Here is a 15783-nt window from a genome sequence, read left to right as displayed (position 1 = left end):
AAAAAAAAAAAAAAAAAAACAAAAAAGGGCAGTGAATGTATGTGGCGGAAGAGCGGGAAGAAAATAGAGGACACTGGACATGGACAGACTACAGGTAGGTAGGTAGGTAGATATACTAAATGAGTAGACAGGACGTAGTATTTAGCTGGTACGACATGCGGGCGATCAAATGTCATTATCTAAGATTGATAGAAATACAATGACATAATGTCTTCGTGATTGACTGCTACGATATTGTCACAAGTACACAAGTCGTCGATTGCAGACGTGGGCATAAAACAAAACCGGGCAAACAAGATCGAAATCAAAGAAAAGCAAAGAGCATGACTTCATCAGATTAAGCTTGAGTTGCCTGTCATCAAATATCCCTGCCTAGTTCCAGGAACGAATCGCACAATTTACACTTTTGCCGCGAGCGCACATGGTGGCGTGATCCTGAAGACTTCGACTTCTGTTTCACGATAGCGCTGTTTCCTGCCCCGGTGTTTGCGGAGAGCCGATCTAGATGAACAAGAATTTTCCAAAGTCAGTTCATCATCTCAATTAAAAGACACCACAGACGAGACGACGCGCCAAGCGGTGGGGGATACGGTAAACATGAAAGGGTATCAGGTCATGCAGATATTGCTGGACATGAGGCAGAAGCCAATCAACAACAACAATTCAAAAGATATTGCGCGACTGACTTAGCCATTTTAAATGGAGAAAAGCAAGAATTGTAATGTCGTCACAGTTTAGCTGTGGTGCGTCCTACCGTAGTGATTTCGTCGTAGAGAAGCCTGTGGTTGAGGTTAGCAAATTGATACGATATCATGATACTGCGCCACGATGGCGTGGGAATGATACGTACGTGGTCAAGAACTCGGCGTAATCTTCGCCAGTAACTTGTCCAGAGAAAAAGTGCGCCGCTTCGTAGAATTTATGGCCCTTGGGGGCTTTAGAGGCAAGCTCATCGGCTTGTTCCTTCAAAAGCTTCTGAGCATAAGCCTTGTCAACCTTCTTGCCGTCAGCGGTGGTAATGCCATGACGGCACCATTGCCACAGCTGACTGCGGCTGACTTCTGCGGTAGCAGCGTCTTCCTATTGATACAAATGTGCAAATTAGCAACCATATGAAGCGTGACGACATGGATCAAATCATAGGTGAAGTGGCTATTTTTACCATGAGGTAGTTGATAGGAACACAGCCAACGCCACGCAACCAGCCCTCCATATAACCAAGACCAATGTTCAGATTCTTTCGAATGCCCTCTTCGGTAATCTTTCCAGGGAAATTCATATTCAAAAGGTCTTTCTGAGTGATATTGACCTCCTCACGGCGGACGAACATCTGATTGGGTGTGGGCATGTGCTTGTTGAACACTTCGATCGCAATACTGGCGAGAGCAGGGTGCGCAACCCAGGTGCCGTCGTGGCCAGCAGTCGCCTCCCGGAGCTTGTCAGCATAAACGTTCTTCATGGCCGCATCGTTGGCCTCCTTGTTGTCCTTGATGGGAATCTGAGCAGCCATGCCACCCTAAAAGTGGCCATTAATAATCGAAACCCATGAGAATTACGGGAGAATTCCAACATACCATGGCATGCACGCTTCGTCGGTGACAGGTCTTGATGAGCAGCTTGACGTAAGCATCCATGAAAGGCACCGTCATCGTTACCGCGGACCTGTCAGGTAACACAAAATTGGGGTTCTGCCGGAATTTCTTGATCACACTGAAGATGTAGTCCCATCGACCGCAGTTGAGACCAGACGAATGGTCACGGAGTTCGTAAATAATCTATAACCAATTAGGTTTTGTCCTTCGCCGCGATGGTCCGGTCAACCCACCTCGTCCATCTCAAATGCCGCCAGAATGGTCTCAATCAGAACCGTGCCCCGGATGGTTCCCCGAGGCATGGCAATGTAATCTTGCGCAACATTAAACACGTCATTCCAAAGACGTGCTTCTAAATGAGATTCCATCTTTGGCAAGTAAAAGTAGGGTCCAGTGCCCCGCTTGATAAGTTCGCGAGCATTGTGGAAGAAGTAGAGACCAAAGTCAAACAAACTACCCGATATGGGTTCACCACCCACGGTGAAATGCTTCTCCTCGAGGTGCCATCCACGAGGACGTACGATCAAGGTTGGTAGCGTGCGGTCGGTTCGCAACTTGTAGTCCTTCTCGCCTTGCTTAAAGTCGATTTGTTTACGGATTGCATCATAGAGGTTGACTTGTCCGTTAATCATATTATCCCAAGTCGGTGCGCTGGAGTCTATTGTTTGTTTGAGAATCAGTACTGTTAACTCGCATAGTGTCATGATATTATATCTTTACCTTCGAAATCAGCCATATAAGTCCAAACATTGGAATTCAGCGCATTGACGACCATTTTGCGGTCAGTAGGACCGGTAATTTCGACTCGGCGATCCACAAGTCCAGGGGCCGGAGGAGCTCCCTTCCAACCCGCATCTTCACGGATGTGTTTCGTCTCGGGCAAAAAGTCGGGCAAGGCTCCCTTGTCCAACTCCGCTTGCCGGGCTTCGCGGCGTTTGAGAAGCGCTTTGCGAGTAGGGTTAAAGGTTCGGTGCAAGAGTGCAAGGAAAGCGGTGGCTTCCTTGCTCAAGATGGTCTTGGTCTTCTCATTGAGTTTTCCTTGGATGTTGACATCCTTGAGGAGAGCATCAACGCTTGCCATTGTGACGACAAATTTATTGTTCAGAAAATTTTGAATTATAAATGTGTATTCTGTATCACTTTGGGTATCTATACAGCTATGTAAAATAAGGTCAGCAATAGGGCAGCTTGGGGATAAACAAGGGAGGGTCGCACGGAATAGCTATGACGTACGAGAATCAATTGATTAAATTTGAAGCGCTGTCAAGGAGGATATGGACAATTTTGAAGAAATATGAAGGAGAATTGTATCAATGAAGAACAGCAGGATAGAAGCGAAAGGACTGTTTTTGAGACGAGCATGCTTCGGGCGGAGGGCAAGAATTTAGCGGTTGATATGAGACTGGATGTGGGGAAAGGTCTAATGGAAAAGGGTCCCTCGGTCGAGATAGTTACCAGTGCCGAATCGGCCATCGCCTATAGCCGGCCATTGCACGAGCAGAGAAGGTCACCAACGAAGAAAACACAAACCCTAGGGGTACGGTACCTCTTGAGACAAACATTGTCAGTTGAAAAAGATGTTTAGAGAACCAGAATCACAAGCTCTCTCGGCTCCTGGGCGCAAATTGCTACACTTCAACGACATCTGCAGCAAATCTGACGGATCCCTGAAGAGCTCTATTCATCATTAGTAGGACATGCATAGCATAGTCTTAAATGTACTCTAGCAAGCTATCTCAATAGAAGCGACACAATGCGTAGACCCTGTTTAGATAACTTTTCATTCAACATTTCCACCTTTTCATTTTTCTTCCAAGTAACTTAGCATATCAAAGCGAGGAAGATCATTCCGAGCTCCAGTCTTTCCACATGTCCGAGGTCGGCAGCGAACCTCGGTAGCCGTCCGGGCAATCACGGGGGGTTAGGGGAGTTCCCTCTGGGGAGAAGCTTAAAAGGGACGGCAACGCGCAGGTCGAGGGGAAGCAAGAGAGAGGCGGCAAGAGTAAGGCTAGAAGTCATCCGCACTGAAAAGCCAATCGCTCATGGTGGCCAACTGCATCATAGTCATCATCATCAACAATCATGTTGACAAGGGGGGATGATAGGTGAGGGGTACTCCGAACTTCGTTCCATGGGCTCCGATTCATGCCCCAATCCGTTTTAGTCCATCACATGCCTTCCCCGCGCGCGCTAAACCAGTCGCGTCGACAATTTCAGGCGCCCTACTCTGTAAGTCGTCAGTATTGCAGTAATTGTGAGCTTTGGTCAGGACCAACGCCTTGAGTAATGATGAAAAATGATAACATTTGCTGCTGTACCTCAAAACCAACACGTGCTTGAGGCTAGAAAAGAGCATGCATCCGTTTCTGCAAGTGTTAGCCATATGGGGCTGAAGAATGGTGCTCTCAAAAACGTCAAGGCTGCTGTATGCGGACATTGAGGTCCGAAAATACCAATGTGATCATCAGTAGTTTGACACTCAGCATGAGAACTGGAAGATGAAATATATGACTGTTTGCATGCTCTGCAGGTCTGTACAGTACGATAAAGATGGAAATCAACAAAAGGCATTACTATCGGCGCTTAGACTCTCACCTATTTTACATAGCCCAAATTGAACAGGAGCTAACTTCCATTGTCCCCGTGCTAATACAGAAAATATTCGGCTTGTAGGGGCTTCGAACCTACCCTTTCATTCCAATGATCATACTCGTACTATCGATAAAATTTTCGATGTTTCATCAAAAAATATAAAATTTAGAGACGAGTAATTGAGTAGAGCTTGATATGATACATTTCATTAATTAGATTCACTAATACATCACACTGAATGAAAAGCTCACGAATTCTCCTTGACATCACTAATTCCTTGATGCCATTCACTGCAAAGACAGAGCACTCCTCTGATGTAATTAGTCCTTTTGAGCCGATACCTTGTCAATGGTGAGTCTGCCATTAGCGATGCACGCTGGAACGGCTCTCGTACAAGTGAAGGTTCAAGTATTGGAGAACATCACTGCAAGTACGCAAAGTGATCGCTGGAGTTCGCTTAAGTCTTACTCGCTTGTGGGGAGCCGAGGGACGACGTAAAGCGAAGACAGCCCATTCCTCTTAAAGGCGAAGCTCTTCCCCCATTTTCCCTCTTTTGCTTTGTCCACTTTGCCTCATTCGTGTTGCCTTTTTCTACTTTGGAACAAATACAGAGTGACCTCTTCTTTCTACCCACTTCTTACCTTGTTGGGCCATCAACTCGAGCACTCAAACTCAGTATCATCATCACCATTGAATCTTCACAATTAGCCCTGACCCACGAAATCAAAAGGGTTGATCAGGTTCAATCCACTGGCTCCATACTCAATTGAGTGTGATTATTACTTTTCTTCTGTCGCTGTGGTTGTTACCCCGGTGGAGAGGAGCGAGTCTCACCCTTGACGAGACGCGTCTTGACCATCGCACTACCACAACAGGTACCGTGCGCGCACGATAGTCGCGACCTGCCGTGTTTGATCAAAATCCACAGAGAAAGAGACGAACATTATTGAAAAGTCTCTCGAGTAACTACCTATATTAAACTCCAGCGACCTACCCGTTTCCAGTCATTTATCCGACCTTATTCACTTCCCATCCGACACAGGTAAGTGTCGAAGCCTTTTCCTGTTTTCAGCTATGTACTGAACTATGCAAATCATTATTCTTTGAATTATTATTTCGTACATGTTTGAAAGCTCTTGCTCTGGCTGTTCCCGTATCACATACCCTTTGTTCCTGATCGTCTCAGCCGATCGGGAAAAGCGGCTTTCGTCCTTGCATCTTCTCCTCTACGCCTCACACAGACATCAAACTACCGCTTTCAGCTTGTTTACCCTCATTATCCGTTTGTCGTTGCCCAGGTCGATCGTACTTTTTTTTGTATCTTTCTTGTTACATCTTTCCGCATGCTCTCTATTGCCCCTTGCTCTTTCCATTTTGGGCAAATTTTACACGTTCCATTGGCGGCACGACAAGAGCTTGTATCCAAATCCGATGGTGGATGAGCTTCCCCAGCCCTACCTTTTAGGGTCGATGGGTCTCCATGCTCGATTACGGGGGCACCATTGGTGTCGCAAGGACCGAATGATCGTCGTCGAATTGATGGAGCTGGATGTGCGTTCAGGCAGTCGTTCGGCGCACACCAGTCAAAGGAGCTATCCTAGCCGGTTCGGGGAGTGGCAGCTTGCGTCAGAATGTCGTCGCTAGACCAATCGGTCGAGGGCATTCGTTGGAGTGGAACCCTACCACTTCCGCTTTTGGAAAGGGGCTAACGCGCCCCAACTGCTCTTTTGTCCTCAATGATCCACTTTACCCAAGCTCTTGCTCACACAACTTTTCTTCCCATACGAGGCGGAGAATGAACGACTGATTCGAGTACTACGGTACTCGTCAGCTACCACTTTCCCTACACACCTCCACCCCGTCTTGCCGTTCTCGCTCTTACTTACCACCCCCATCCGCGCAACACGCAAACCCACAAACCCACCAAGACCCCAACCCCCCAGTCTCGCGCCTTTCCCTTTCTTTTACCCTCCGAGCACGGTTTTGTATGAGTGCGTGCGTTCGTCCTAAACCCTTCGCAATTTCCTTGCATTTCTCAGGCCCGCCTCCCACCCCCCCAGCCCCAATTTTCTTGTTCGCTCACTTTGCCTGATCAATCATTAATCTCATACGTCGCTCCCTTTTAGGATTGAGCTGCATTGCTCCCAGCTTCTTTCCCGAACGACCTCGAAACAACAATCAGTTTGGCCTTCGGTCACGCACAAGCCCCAATTGTCCCACGGCAACCTAGCCTCAAAAAGGTTTTCCCGACCTAACCTCCCGCCAGAAAGAGGAAACACCTCCCCACACGCTCTTCGCGACGCCCGCAAAGAGTTAGAGAGCCGCAACCCTCAAACAGAATACCCTTTTGAGCATCCCATTCACCATCCCATCCGATCAACCATCATGGCTGAGATGCCCGAGCACGAACAACCTGCCTCGCCCACTCAAAACGATGAGTCGCTGACGGCCGGTGCTGCGCCCGCCAACAATGGCAATGGCAACGCCAACGCGCCCGTCGCCGGCGGCGAGCAGAGTCGCGGCGCCAAACGCCCTCGACCTAGCACCGCCGACGATGACGATGACGACGAGGACAAGCCTGGTCGCGAAAGAAGAAAGATTGAAATCAAATTTATCCAGGACAAATCGCGACGGCACATTACCTTTTCCAAACGAAAAGCTGGTATTATGAAAAAGGTGAGTTGAAGAAATTTTTTCCCTTGACGTCGCGCCACCCGACGCGCCATCACGTCCTTACCACCTATCATCTCTCATTCATCATTGACTTCTAGCACTTGAGAATCGTTGCTGACGCGAATACGAACGCGATTACAGGCTTATGAGCTCTCGGTGCTCACAGGCACGCAGGTGCTGCTGCTCGTCGTGTCCGAGACTGGTCTCGTCTATACCTTTACGACGCCCAAGCTTCAGCCTCTTGTCACCAAGGCTGAGGGAAAGAATCTCATTCAGGTAAGATGACCGGCGCTGAGTGGACACTGACTTGAACGCGATCTCCATATTTTTATTCTATTTTCATCTTTTCCCTTTTCCGTCCTTCTTCCACTGACGCGATTCACAGGCTTGCTTGAACGCACCTGAGCCGGCCACGGGCACCGAAAATGGCGAGGTCGACTCGGCCGTGGAGTCGCCCGAAGAAGCCGCTGCGGCCGCTGCGCATGCGCAGGTTCCTCCGCCTCAGCCAGGCATGCCCCCTCGCGCCGGAATGCATCCCGCCTATATGACTGCCGATCAGCAGCAACAACTCGCATATCAGCAGTATATGGCATCGCAGTCACAAGCAGCGGCTGCCAGCGGACAGTACCCTCTGCCGCCTCAAGCTCGCATGCCCCCGCAGCACCCTCCCCAGGCATAAGCCAAAGGCGGCAACCTGAGGAGGACGCGTGAGGGACGCGCATGCGAATGAACTTTGAGGTCACCGGGAGTTTTTTTTTTTTTAATTCTTCTATCAAAAATGCTGATCAAGATGGCTTTTGTTTTCACGCGGTCACGGAATGTGGTACGACAAACTATTCAACAAACACTCGTTTGATACCCCACTCGCTCCCCTCCCAGCCCGACCGTGCCTGCCAGCCTCTTTTCTCATATTTAAAATCCCCCACTTTGGAGGAGGAAGTGATTCCAACTCCAAGAAAAAACAAACTTAATCATCAAAACCCGAAAAAACCCTGTTTCCTTGTTCCTCTTGTCGTGTTCCCTCGTGTGGTTGACTCTTTGAGGGCGCTGTCTGCCTCTGGGCCTTTTGGGGAAATCAAAAAGGGTTTGGGTCTGCAGAAATGGATCTCATTTCGTGTTCATTATGACTCGTCGACGACTGGCTCGGTGTTTGGTGCGAATTTGTCGGTCTGGTTGATTTTTGCGTCTGTTTGTTTTGCGTTTTTTCTCGTTATGGTTTCGTACCTGCTTTTCTCGTTTTGTTATTACCCTCTTTTTCCTTGTCTGTTTGCTCTTTGGTATTTAAATATCCCAAAGGAAAGATTCTCTTTGTTATCATCTCCAGCCTCGTCGACATTCTTCAAAAGTGGATTACCAAATGGCAGTGGGCTTTCGGCACTACAACCACCAACCTGTGACGTTTGTTCGTAACAATCTGGTCTGGTCTGAGACGTGTTGTGCCTCTTGCTCCTTGCTCCTTATCTCGGCGCAGGTAGTCTCTCTTGTCCGCTATTCCCTCATGCTCTTCTTTTTTTTTTATTTCCTTTTCCAGTTTTACGTTTCTTTACTGTTTAATGGTACGAGCTGGATGACCTGGGACGGGATCGCGCGGGGACGAGCGTGAGGGCCACGATAGGGTTGGGCAGGGCATATTTTAATGACTGCTGAGATGCTGGGATGATGATGAGAAGGATTAGCGATGGATGGAAGATTGTATCTTGTATTATAGTCTCTACTCTCTTTTCTTTCCTCCTGTTTTGTTATTCTAAAAAAAATCCTATTTGAATTTTCTGTCCTTCTTTTTCCTCACACGAGATATAATCTGGAACGTATACTTTAGCAGGAGAGGCTCGAGCGGGATGATGTTGCATTTCATCTTGCGAAGCACTCGATGGCAACAGCCCACACCCTGTTCACTATACCCGTGAAAGGAGCAACAAAGAACACGGCAAAATGATATCAAAAGTGCATTCTCACATCTATCGTTTATCTAACAATTCAAAAATATCCATGTTCCTAACCATGCAGTCGGAATCTGGTGAATGGCACCCTAGTTCAGACCGCACATCCTGCTCTGCTCGGTCGCCCCGCATAGTCGTGATGATTCTAGCCGCAGCCTCACAGGGCATATATTGGCCTGTATCTTGGCCGCTTGCTTCGGCGGCATCAGAAATGACAGGCTCAGGAGCCACATGCTGCTCTGCACCTAATGTTTGGCCATTGATAACGTCTCTATGTGTCTCCACTGCTGGATGATCTGATAGCGATGAGTCAACTCTGCCAACCCCAATCTCATGTAATGAGTTCTTTGTATGGCGGTAACATTGGTTAATTCCCTTTGGCAGCGAGCACACTGAAGAAGAACTGCGGTTTTGGTGCACTATATGGTCACTTTGAGTCGTTGTCCTAGTTGATATTGTTTGCAAACCCCAGAAATGCATTGGTTGTGAGACTTCCATCTGAGCAGAAGGTGCGGCAGTTGAAGGAAGATGAGTCGCTGAATGATGATCTGCTAACCTTGCTGAACTTGATAAAGAAAACTTCGGCGGATGCTGAAGTTGCATAGGGCCAGTGTTTGCTGTATTCGTGTCTCTATGCGATTTCAGGTAGTTTTCTACACCTTTCCCTGCAACACCAAGCTCTTCCAGCAGCGACCGCAGAAGCGCATTCTCGACTGCAACTTGCCTTGCGGCTGCCTGGAGTTCCTGCGTCGCTTTCACTCCGGCTCTTTCAAATTTTTGCAATCGCTGCTCGAGTTCATGAATGTATTCTTTGCGCCGCGCACGAGAGCGGCGTTGGTTATCACGGACTCGTGTCGTCGAGGATGTCGAGGATGTCGACGATTGCGACTGTTGCGATGACAGTGGTGACAAGGATACTACTTTTTCGGTCTTAAAGCACTGTTAGTCTATCCAATTGATACAGGCAGATAAGCCTAGCAATTGATATAAAATATGGATCAAGAACCGTGCTGTCATGCCTTGTAAAGTGGTTTACTAACCTCTGTATTCCTACGAGTATTTGTCTTGTTCTTTGGATTCTTTGCCTTGACAGAAGGTTTAGAAGACATATTTATCTCTGGGTCAATATGCATGCCACAACACGCTCTGCCTATCGACCTTGATGCTATGTATTCTGAATTCTGGAGCAGCAATACAAGTTCAGTTGCATCTGGAGAGAACTTCGGTATGTCACTCCCATGTCCTGATTGGCTAGAAGGAACAAGTCATGGCATTTAGTGTCCGAACTTTAAGTTTCTCCCCATCGAGGACCAGAGGACATGCCAGTGGTGTTTACGCCCCGACTCTCACCCAATCATCATCTATCAATGACATACCACTGGGGTTTCTTCCGCCATCAAGCCAACTTTTCTCGAAATGTTAGGCACCATAAAAGACAGAAAATCCCAATATGGATTGCTTAACGCTGTCCGGCTTTTGCATTCGCACTTGGATTGCCAAATACAATACTGGAATTTTCAATCAACATAGCTTCAGCAGCTAACTTACATTATGACCTCGATGCATTTCTAAATTCATTCTTTTTTTTGGTCCAACAGCGCCAATAGACTGTGAATCAATTTCAAATCTTGTTGTCCAGGGTTTTCCGTTCTCGAATTATATTTATAATCAAGATCATATTTTTGTACAGGTTATATAGCCATGGCATCGGCAGAAACTATCCAGGCTCATCCCAAAACACCATCTGAATCTGCCAAACTAATCCCCGTACCGGCCTGCGCTGTAGAAACGCAGGAAAAGAAAGAAGACCCGAATCAATCAAACTCGGACAGGCTCGATTCGGCCTTTGACGAAAAACAATCCGCATTCAAGAATCTCGGGATCCTGGACCGGTTCCTCGTGATATGGATATTCCTCGCCATGGCAATTGGGATTATTCTCGGCAACTTTGTCCCCGGCACGGGACGGGCGTTGCAAAAGGGGAAATTCGTGGGAGTTTCGATTCCAATTGGTAAGAATCCTGGTCTTCTGGACGCATTCATCTCAGATACAATTTTGCAAATAGGGGTTTGCTAATATTGTGTGCGAACTGGCAATAGCAATTGGTCTGCTCGTCATGATGTATCCTATCCTGTGCAAGGTCCGATATGAGAGTCTGCATCACATGTTTCGAACCCGGCAAATTTGGATACAGATTGCTTTTAGCATGTTTGTGAATTGGATCATTGCTCCGTTCTTCATGGTATGTTTATGTTTATCATCGTCTATTCTTCATGGTATATTTGTTATGATGTCAATCGTGTGTTTTTCATAGCAGGCTATGCTTTGTGTTTATCATTTCATTATCGCCCATAGGTGACAGCCTCATGCGACCTGTTAGGCAGAATACCCCAACGTCGAAAGAAAAGGCTGACGAAATATACAGTTGGCATTGGCATGGGCCTTTTTGCCCGACAAGCCAGAGTTGCGACAGGGTTTGACTCTTGTCGGACTCGCACGATGTATTGCCATGGTAAGTTAAGAAGCGTCACCTTAATATCTGATATTCTCTCTTTTCTTTTCTTTCTTTCCTTTCCTTTTTTTTTTTTTTTTTTTTTTTTTTTTTTTTTTTTTTAAATATGTTTTTGCACAAAGCAGCTCACATTTCTCACAATGTTAGGTTCTCACATGGACCGGCCTCGCAGGCGGCGACACTGAATACTGCGCCATCCTCGTGGCCATCAACTCTTTTCTTCAAATGGTCTTGTTCGCTCCCATGGGCGTCTTTTTTATCCAAGTCATCAGCGATGGCTGCGTGGCTGGAGCTGACAGCTGTGGTGAAGACGACTCCTCATTCAGCGCAAACTTCGACTACTCCACCGCCGCCAAAAGCGTCGCTGTCTTTCTCGGCATCCCTTTGGCTGCTGCGATTCTCACGCGCTATTTGCTTCGAGGTGCCTGGATTTCTTGGAGTTTTTGGCCTACTCCTCCTACTACTCCTCCCCTTCCTCCTTTTCCTCCTACCACTACTCCTCCTCCTCCTCCTTTTCCTCCCACCCTTACTACTCCAACTACTCACTCTACTCCTCCTACCACTACCACCACCATTCCAACCTCTCCTACCACTACAGGCGCCACCGCAGACGTGCCATACGAAAGAGACGAAGAACGCGCAAGTCAGTCGAGATGCTCAAACCACGCCAGCCAAACAAAACAGTCCGAATGGCACGAATGGTACGACACAACCTTCCTCCCCACTCTCAGCCCGCTCTCTCTGCTCGGCCTGCTCTTCACCATCCTCGTGCTCTTCGCCTCTCAAGGCGCGCAGATTGTGCACCACCAAATCGTGTCCGTCCTACGCGTCGCCGCGCCGCTGGTTGTGTATTTCGCTACCATCTTCTCCGCCACGCTCTTCGTCACGTACAGGCTATTGGGGTTCGGATACGGGCTCGCAACCGCGCAGAGTTTCACGGCAGCGAGCAATAATTTTGAATTGGCGATTGCGGTGGCAGTCGCGACGTTTGGGCCGGACAGTGACCAGGCGCTGGCGGCGACGGTGGGGCCGCTGGTCGAAGTGCCTGTGCTGGTGGGGCTGGTGTATGCTGTCAAGTGGATGGCGGGGCGGTGGCGGTGGAGGGGGTAGGGGAGGGGGGGAAGGGGCGGGCATATATACATATGGGGGTTTATTTTCATTCTATTTCTGACCAAGTCCAAAAAATGCATATCATCGAATCTATCATGCGGAAGTGGTGACTTGAATTGAAATAAACTGAATGGATGAAATTCGGATGAATGATGAATGACGACACTACTCTCTCGAGCATATGTATAACGCCAATGCCATTTCTTTACCGTAGTAACCCCAGATGCTTAATTCAACACAGTAAACAGAAAAGTTTGGAATGGGCAAGGGAAAGAAAGGGGAGCGCGGGGAAAAGAGAACGGAAGAAACACCCCCCTTCCCCCCAAGAAAAGAAGAAGAAAAAAGAAGAAGGGAAGGAAGGGAAGGAATGATTGAAGAAAACAAAAAAAAAAAAAAAAGAAAAATAATGGCTACTGATCATTTACATTTTCGTCTGGACCAGACGGATTCCGTGTCCTGCGCGCTTTATCCTTATCCTTATTCTTGCTCCTGCTACTGCGGATACTACCAGAGATGCTTGCTGCTGCCGAGGCGCCAATGGCGCGGGGCCAGAGACGCATCATTTTCCACCATTCGCCTGTCGATGCCGACGGGGTGTCGGGCGCGGTGGGACTCGATTGGTCCTCGTGGTCATGAGCATCGTATTCAGCATCTGATAACGGTGGGGGACGGTGGACAGGCGTGCTAGCAGAACGGGAAAGAGGGCGGGCAGTGGGAGCGGGGTGATGATGTACGTCTGACGGTAGGTTTGACGAAGATGAGTAGCTTAAGCGGCGTGAGGTATCCGAGTCTTGTTGAGCATCGTCATGGCGCAGTGCATGTTCGTTGCGGTATTGTAAGCTGCGGCGACGAGTCACTGTACTAGGGTCGTTTTTGGAATGGAACAGAGGAGACGGGGACAGTTCAGGAGAGGTCAATGATGAGTCGTCGATATCTGCGGTATTGATTCGTAGGTTTCCCTTGGAGGAGAGAAGACGATGGTTTCTGGCGTGAGCTTCGTTGGAGGCGGCGCCATGTGTTGGTCGTGACGAGCGGCGGAGAAATAATTTCGTAGGTGTGCTCATTGCACGCGCACGCGCATTGGCTGTATTGGCGCGAGGGTTATAGGTGTATGATGTACGGGCATGTTGGAGTTGATGACGGCGGCGGAATAGACTGTCGTCCTGGTCGTCGAGTTCATCCCAGATTTCAGCGGCTTCAGCTAGTCCCTGTCTGCCCAGACGCGTTGCGCTTAGAATGCGATCGTCTCTGGCAGTAGGATCCATGGTGCCGTGCTGGTGGCTTTGCTGACGTTTGCGTCGCACGAGGAGGGGCTGTCTTTCGCCTTCGCGGACGGCAATGGCGGCCTCTTCGTCCTCTAGATAGGGTGTATAATCGTGATCAGAGTCGTCATCGTAATCGTCGTAGAGCGAGACGCCCTCTGGAGCTTCTTCGACAAAGCCGAGACCGGGGCCGAGAGCAGAGTGTGCCACGGGCGGTTTGGTAACTGACTCATCGCTGAGACGCCATGAAAGGGCAAGAACGCCAGAGAGGAGAATGACAGTGCCAAGAGCAATCTGAGAAGCGTTAGGATTAATATATCAGCCAGAGGTGCCGCGACAACTTACAAGAGACCCTTTCAATGCGCCCAAACTCGACACCTGCCGGAAATAGATGAGGCCATCCAGAATGGCAATAATGTTGTAAATGCAGAAAACAAAAGGGTATAGAACGCTGGTAGAACAAAGCTTCAAGCCGCAGTGAAGATAGTAGAGCTGGGTCAGTGCGAGTACAACCAATCCCACAAGAATGACCCACGACTGCCACCGGTTAAACTGGTTACTGCGGTCGACCACAGTGCGGACTAGCAGTTCGACTGCTGATTTTGCCAAAAGAAGGCAATGCGCGGAGAGGATCCCGCTGATCGCGCCATAGGACATTCCCCTGGCAAGACGCATTCGCGCACTGCTATGGGCACGAGGGTGAAGTAATTGGAGGCATCTGGCACCGATAATAATCAAAACAACCAAAATTGCCTGTCCAACCATCCAGAGCACAAACTGTCTCTGGCCCAAAAGCGCCAAAAGTTGATCCAAAGTATGCGCCGGTTCTGCAATCGCACCAAACGTGGCAATCAACACTGCGCCCGCGCAAACCAATACTGTTCCCACCAACGACCACCGCGTAAAGGGTTCTCCGAGTATCAAAGTCGCACATATCGAATTGAATACGAGCCCGGACTATATGCTCCTCCGTCAGTACTCCTCCCTCTTTGATATCACCCCGTTTTGCCACGTCTTGGGTTGGACGTACCGCTTGAAGCGTAGAAAGGACAGGCAGTGGTAATGTTGTTATTTGGATAGAGCTTCCAAGAAGGTTCGAAATTATAAACATGAGCATGCCGAGCTGTCATTTCCCCTTATGTTAGTTCTTCCATTCTGCCGCGCGGAAGTTCGCCGCGGTAAACATACCTGCCATCTTCTCCGACGATGGGGCGGTCGACGTGTAATGTCCGGCGCCTTTTCATCTTCTAGTATATGGCTTTTCCGCTGTAATGTCAAGCCCAGACTCTGTACGCTGGTTGAGATTAAGCCCACGATGACGCCGACCTGCGATTCGTCGTTGAGTTAGTATTGAACGTAAAGGTATCACCCAAACTCCGCTGGGTCGTTGACGTAGTAACGTACAGCAACGCTGGCATTGGGCGACAGATCTCCGAGTTGGCCCATGATGATTGTAGAACGCGGGCAGCACGCCGAGGAAATTTCCGTTGCTTCACCGCTCCTCGAGACGACGTTACCTGCGCAGGATACCGGGAACAGACGAGGTTATCCAACTGGTATGGGCATGCTGCGATCATGTAGCTGTTATGTTGAGATACACCGAGACATGACGCAGGGATGCGAGGTTTGAGCAGCTTTGTTGAAAATGATGAGAAAGAATAGGTAAGAAAAAAAGAAAATGAGAAATTGGGCAAAGTAGCCAAATGTTGTTATTATGATCGTTACGTGTGTAGAGCCCACTCAACCCTCTTCCGTTCGTGGTCTCTTCCCCCTGCGGTTACAGATTGCGGGTTCTGGATCTGGACTAATGAGAACCAACCAACAGCTGACTTCATCCCAATATCTCGCTTCGCTTGCGGCCTCGATTCGTGTCATGGATGGCTACCTGGCTATCATCCGGAGTCGGTCAGTAACATTGGAAAAGACGGATGTAGGATCATGTGGGTTCGTGTAAATGATGCATTTGGGGCTGACACAATACATGGGGATATTATTCCTCATAATACAGAGAGCAAAATTTCACATTGAACTTGACAAGTGACGTGAAGCTCCAGAATAAAAGTGTTTACCTGTGAAGAGTGTAAATGTAAAGGTATCAGTCA

At 48.5% G+C, this 15783-nt stretch overlaps 7 protein-coding genes across 7 annotated transcripts; 3 read left to right on the top strand and 4 right to left on the bottom strand.

The window, feature by feature from the left end:
• Positions 1-727: 727 nt before the first annotated feature.
• Positions 728-2673, bottom strand: L228DRAFT_213081 (malate synthase; the record flags this gene model as incomplete). Its single annotated transcript, XM_018329968.1, has 6 exons — positions 728-779; positions 851-1080; positions 1163-1516; positions 1575-1775; positions 1826-2250; positions 2313-2673. 6 exons carry the CDS (start codon positions 2671-2673, stop codon positions 728-730), a joined length of 1623 nt encoding a protein of 540 aa, XP_018186389.1.
• Positions 2674-5872: 3199 nt separating this feature from the next.
• Positions 5873-6388, bottom strand: L228DRAFT_180278 (hypothetical protein). Its single transcript, XM_018329562.1, has 2 exons — positions 6071-6388; positions 5873-5999 (listed from the first exon to the last, which is right to left on the bottom strand). The coding sequence occupies exons 1-2, from the start codon at positions 6214-6216 to the stop codon at positions 5918-5920; spliced, it is 228 nt and encodes a 75-aa protein (XP_018186388.1). The 5' UTR covers positions 6217-6388; the 3' UTR covers positions 5873-5917.
• Positions 6389-6773: 385 nt separating this feature from the next.
• On the top strand, positions 6774-7133 carry L228DRAFT_202086 (SRF-TF-domain-containing protein; the record flags this gene model as incomplete). Its single annotated transcript, XM_018329639.1, has 2 exons — positions 6774-6860; positions 6999-7133. Coding segments are annotated over 2 exons (222 nt in total), but the record flags the coding sequence as incomplete, so codon positions are not given.
• A 213-nt stretch (positions 7134-7346) lies between these two features.
• L228DRAFT_180274 (hypothetical protein) lies at positions 7347-8541 on the top strand. Its single transcript, XM_018329561.1, has one exon. The coding sequence runs from the start codon at positions 7578-7580 to the stop codon at positions 8265-8267; it is 690 nt and encodes a 229-aa protein (XP_018186386.1). The 5' UTR covers positions 7347-7577; the 3' UTR covers positions 8268-8541.
• Positions 8529-10363, bottom strand: L228DRAFT_278924 (hypothetical protein; the record flags this gene model as incomplete). Its single annotated transcript, XM_018335645.1, has 4 exons — positions 8529-9685; positions 9838-9882; positions 10174-10305; positions 10346-10363. The coding sequence occupies 4 exons, from the start codon at positions 10361-10363 to the stop codon at positions 8816-8818; spliced, it is 1065 nt and encodes a 354-aa protein (XP_018186385.1). The 3' UTR covers positions 8529-8815.
• Positions 10364-10390: 27 nt separating this feature from the next.
• Positions 10391-12826, top strand: L228DRAFT_284753 (arsenical-resistance protein). The gene is made up of 4 exons (XM_018336259.1): positions 10391-10808; positions 10897-11039; positions 11223-11309; positions 11457-12826. Exons 1-4 carry the CDS (start codon positions 10499-10501, stop codon positions 12417-12419), a joined length of 1503 nt encoding a protein of 500 aa, XP_018186384.1. The 5' UTR covers positions 10391-10498; the 3' UTR covers positions 12420-12826.
• Positions 12794-15388, bottom strand: L228DRAFT_249643 (hypothetical protein). Its single transcript, XM_018333134.1, has 5 exons — positions 15086-15388; positions 14870-15007; positions 14712-14804; positions 14027-14638; positions 12794-13975 (listed from the first exon to the last, which is right to left on the bottom strand). The coding sequence occupies exons 1-5, from the start codon at positions 15125-15127 to the stop codon at positions 12830-12832; spliced, it is 2031 nt and encodes a 676-aa protein (XP_018186383.1). The 5' UTR covers positions 15128-15388; the 3' UTR covers positions 12794-12829.
• Between the last annotated feature and the right edge of the window lie 395 nt (positions 15389-15783).

The sequence above is a fragment of the Xylona heveae genome (genome assembly GCF_001619985.1).
Source record: "Xylona heveae TC161 unplaced genomic scaffold L228scaffold_9, whole genome shotgun sequence".
NCBI classification, from domain to species: Eukaryota; Fungi; Ascomycota; class Xylonomycetes; order Xylonales; family Xylonaceae; genus Xylona; species Xylona heveae.
The sequence above is the reverse complement of the archived record's forward strand: the minus strand, read 5'-3'. Positions and strand labels throughout refer to the sequence as shown.

Coding starts and splice junctions, on each gene's coding strand:
- L228DRAFT_180274 (XM_018329561.1), top strand. CDS start 7,578: ATGCGAATGAACTTTGAGGTCACCGGGAGTTTTTTTTTTTTTAATTCT.
- L228DRAFT_180278 (XM_018329562.1), bottom strand. CDS start 6,216: ATGCAAGGAAATTGCGAAGGGTTTAGGACGAACGCACGCACTCATACA. Junction 6,000..6,070: donor GTGTTGCGCGGATGGGGGTG/GTAAGTAAGAGC, acceptor CGAGTACCGTAG/TACTCGAATCAGTCGTTCAT.
- L228DRAFT_249643 (XM_018333134.1), bottom strand. CDS start 15,127: ATGGGCCAACTCGGAGATCTGTCGCCCAATGCCAGCGTTGCT. Junction 14,805..14,869: donor ATCGTCGGAGAAGATGGCAG/GTATGTTTACCG, acceptor GGGAAATGACAG/CTCGGCATGCTCATGTTTAT. Junction 14,639..14,711: donor TCCTTTCTACGCTTCAAGCG/GTACGTCCAACC, acceptor AGGAGCATATAG/TCCGGGCTCGTATTCAATTC.
- L228DRAFT_284753 (XM_018336259.1), top strand. CDS start 10,499: ATGGCATCGGCAGAAACTATCCAGGCTCATCCCAAAACACCATCTGAA. Junction 11,040..11,222: donor TCATTGCTCCGTTCTTCATG/GTATGTTTATGT, acceptor CGAAATATACAG/TTGGCATTGGCATGGGCCTT. Junction 11,310..11,456: donor TCGCACGATGTATTGCCATG/GTAAGTTAAGAA, acceptor TCACAATGTTAG/GTTCTCACATGGACCGGCCT.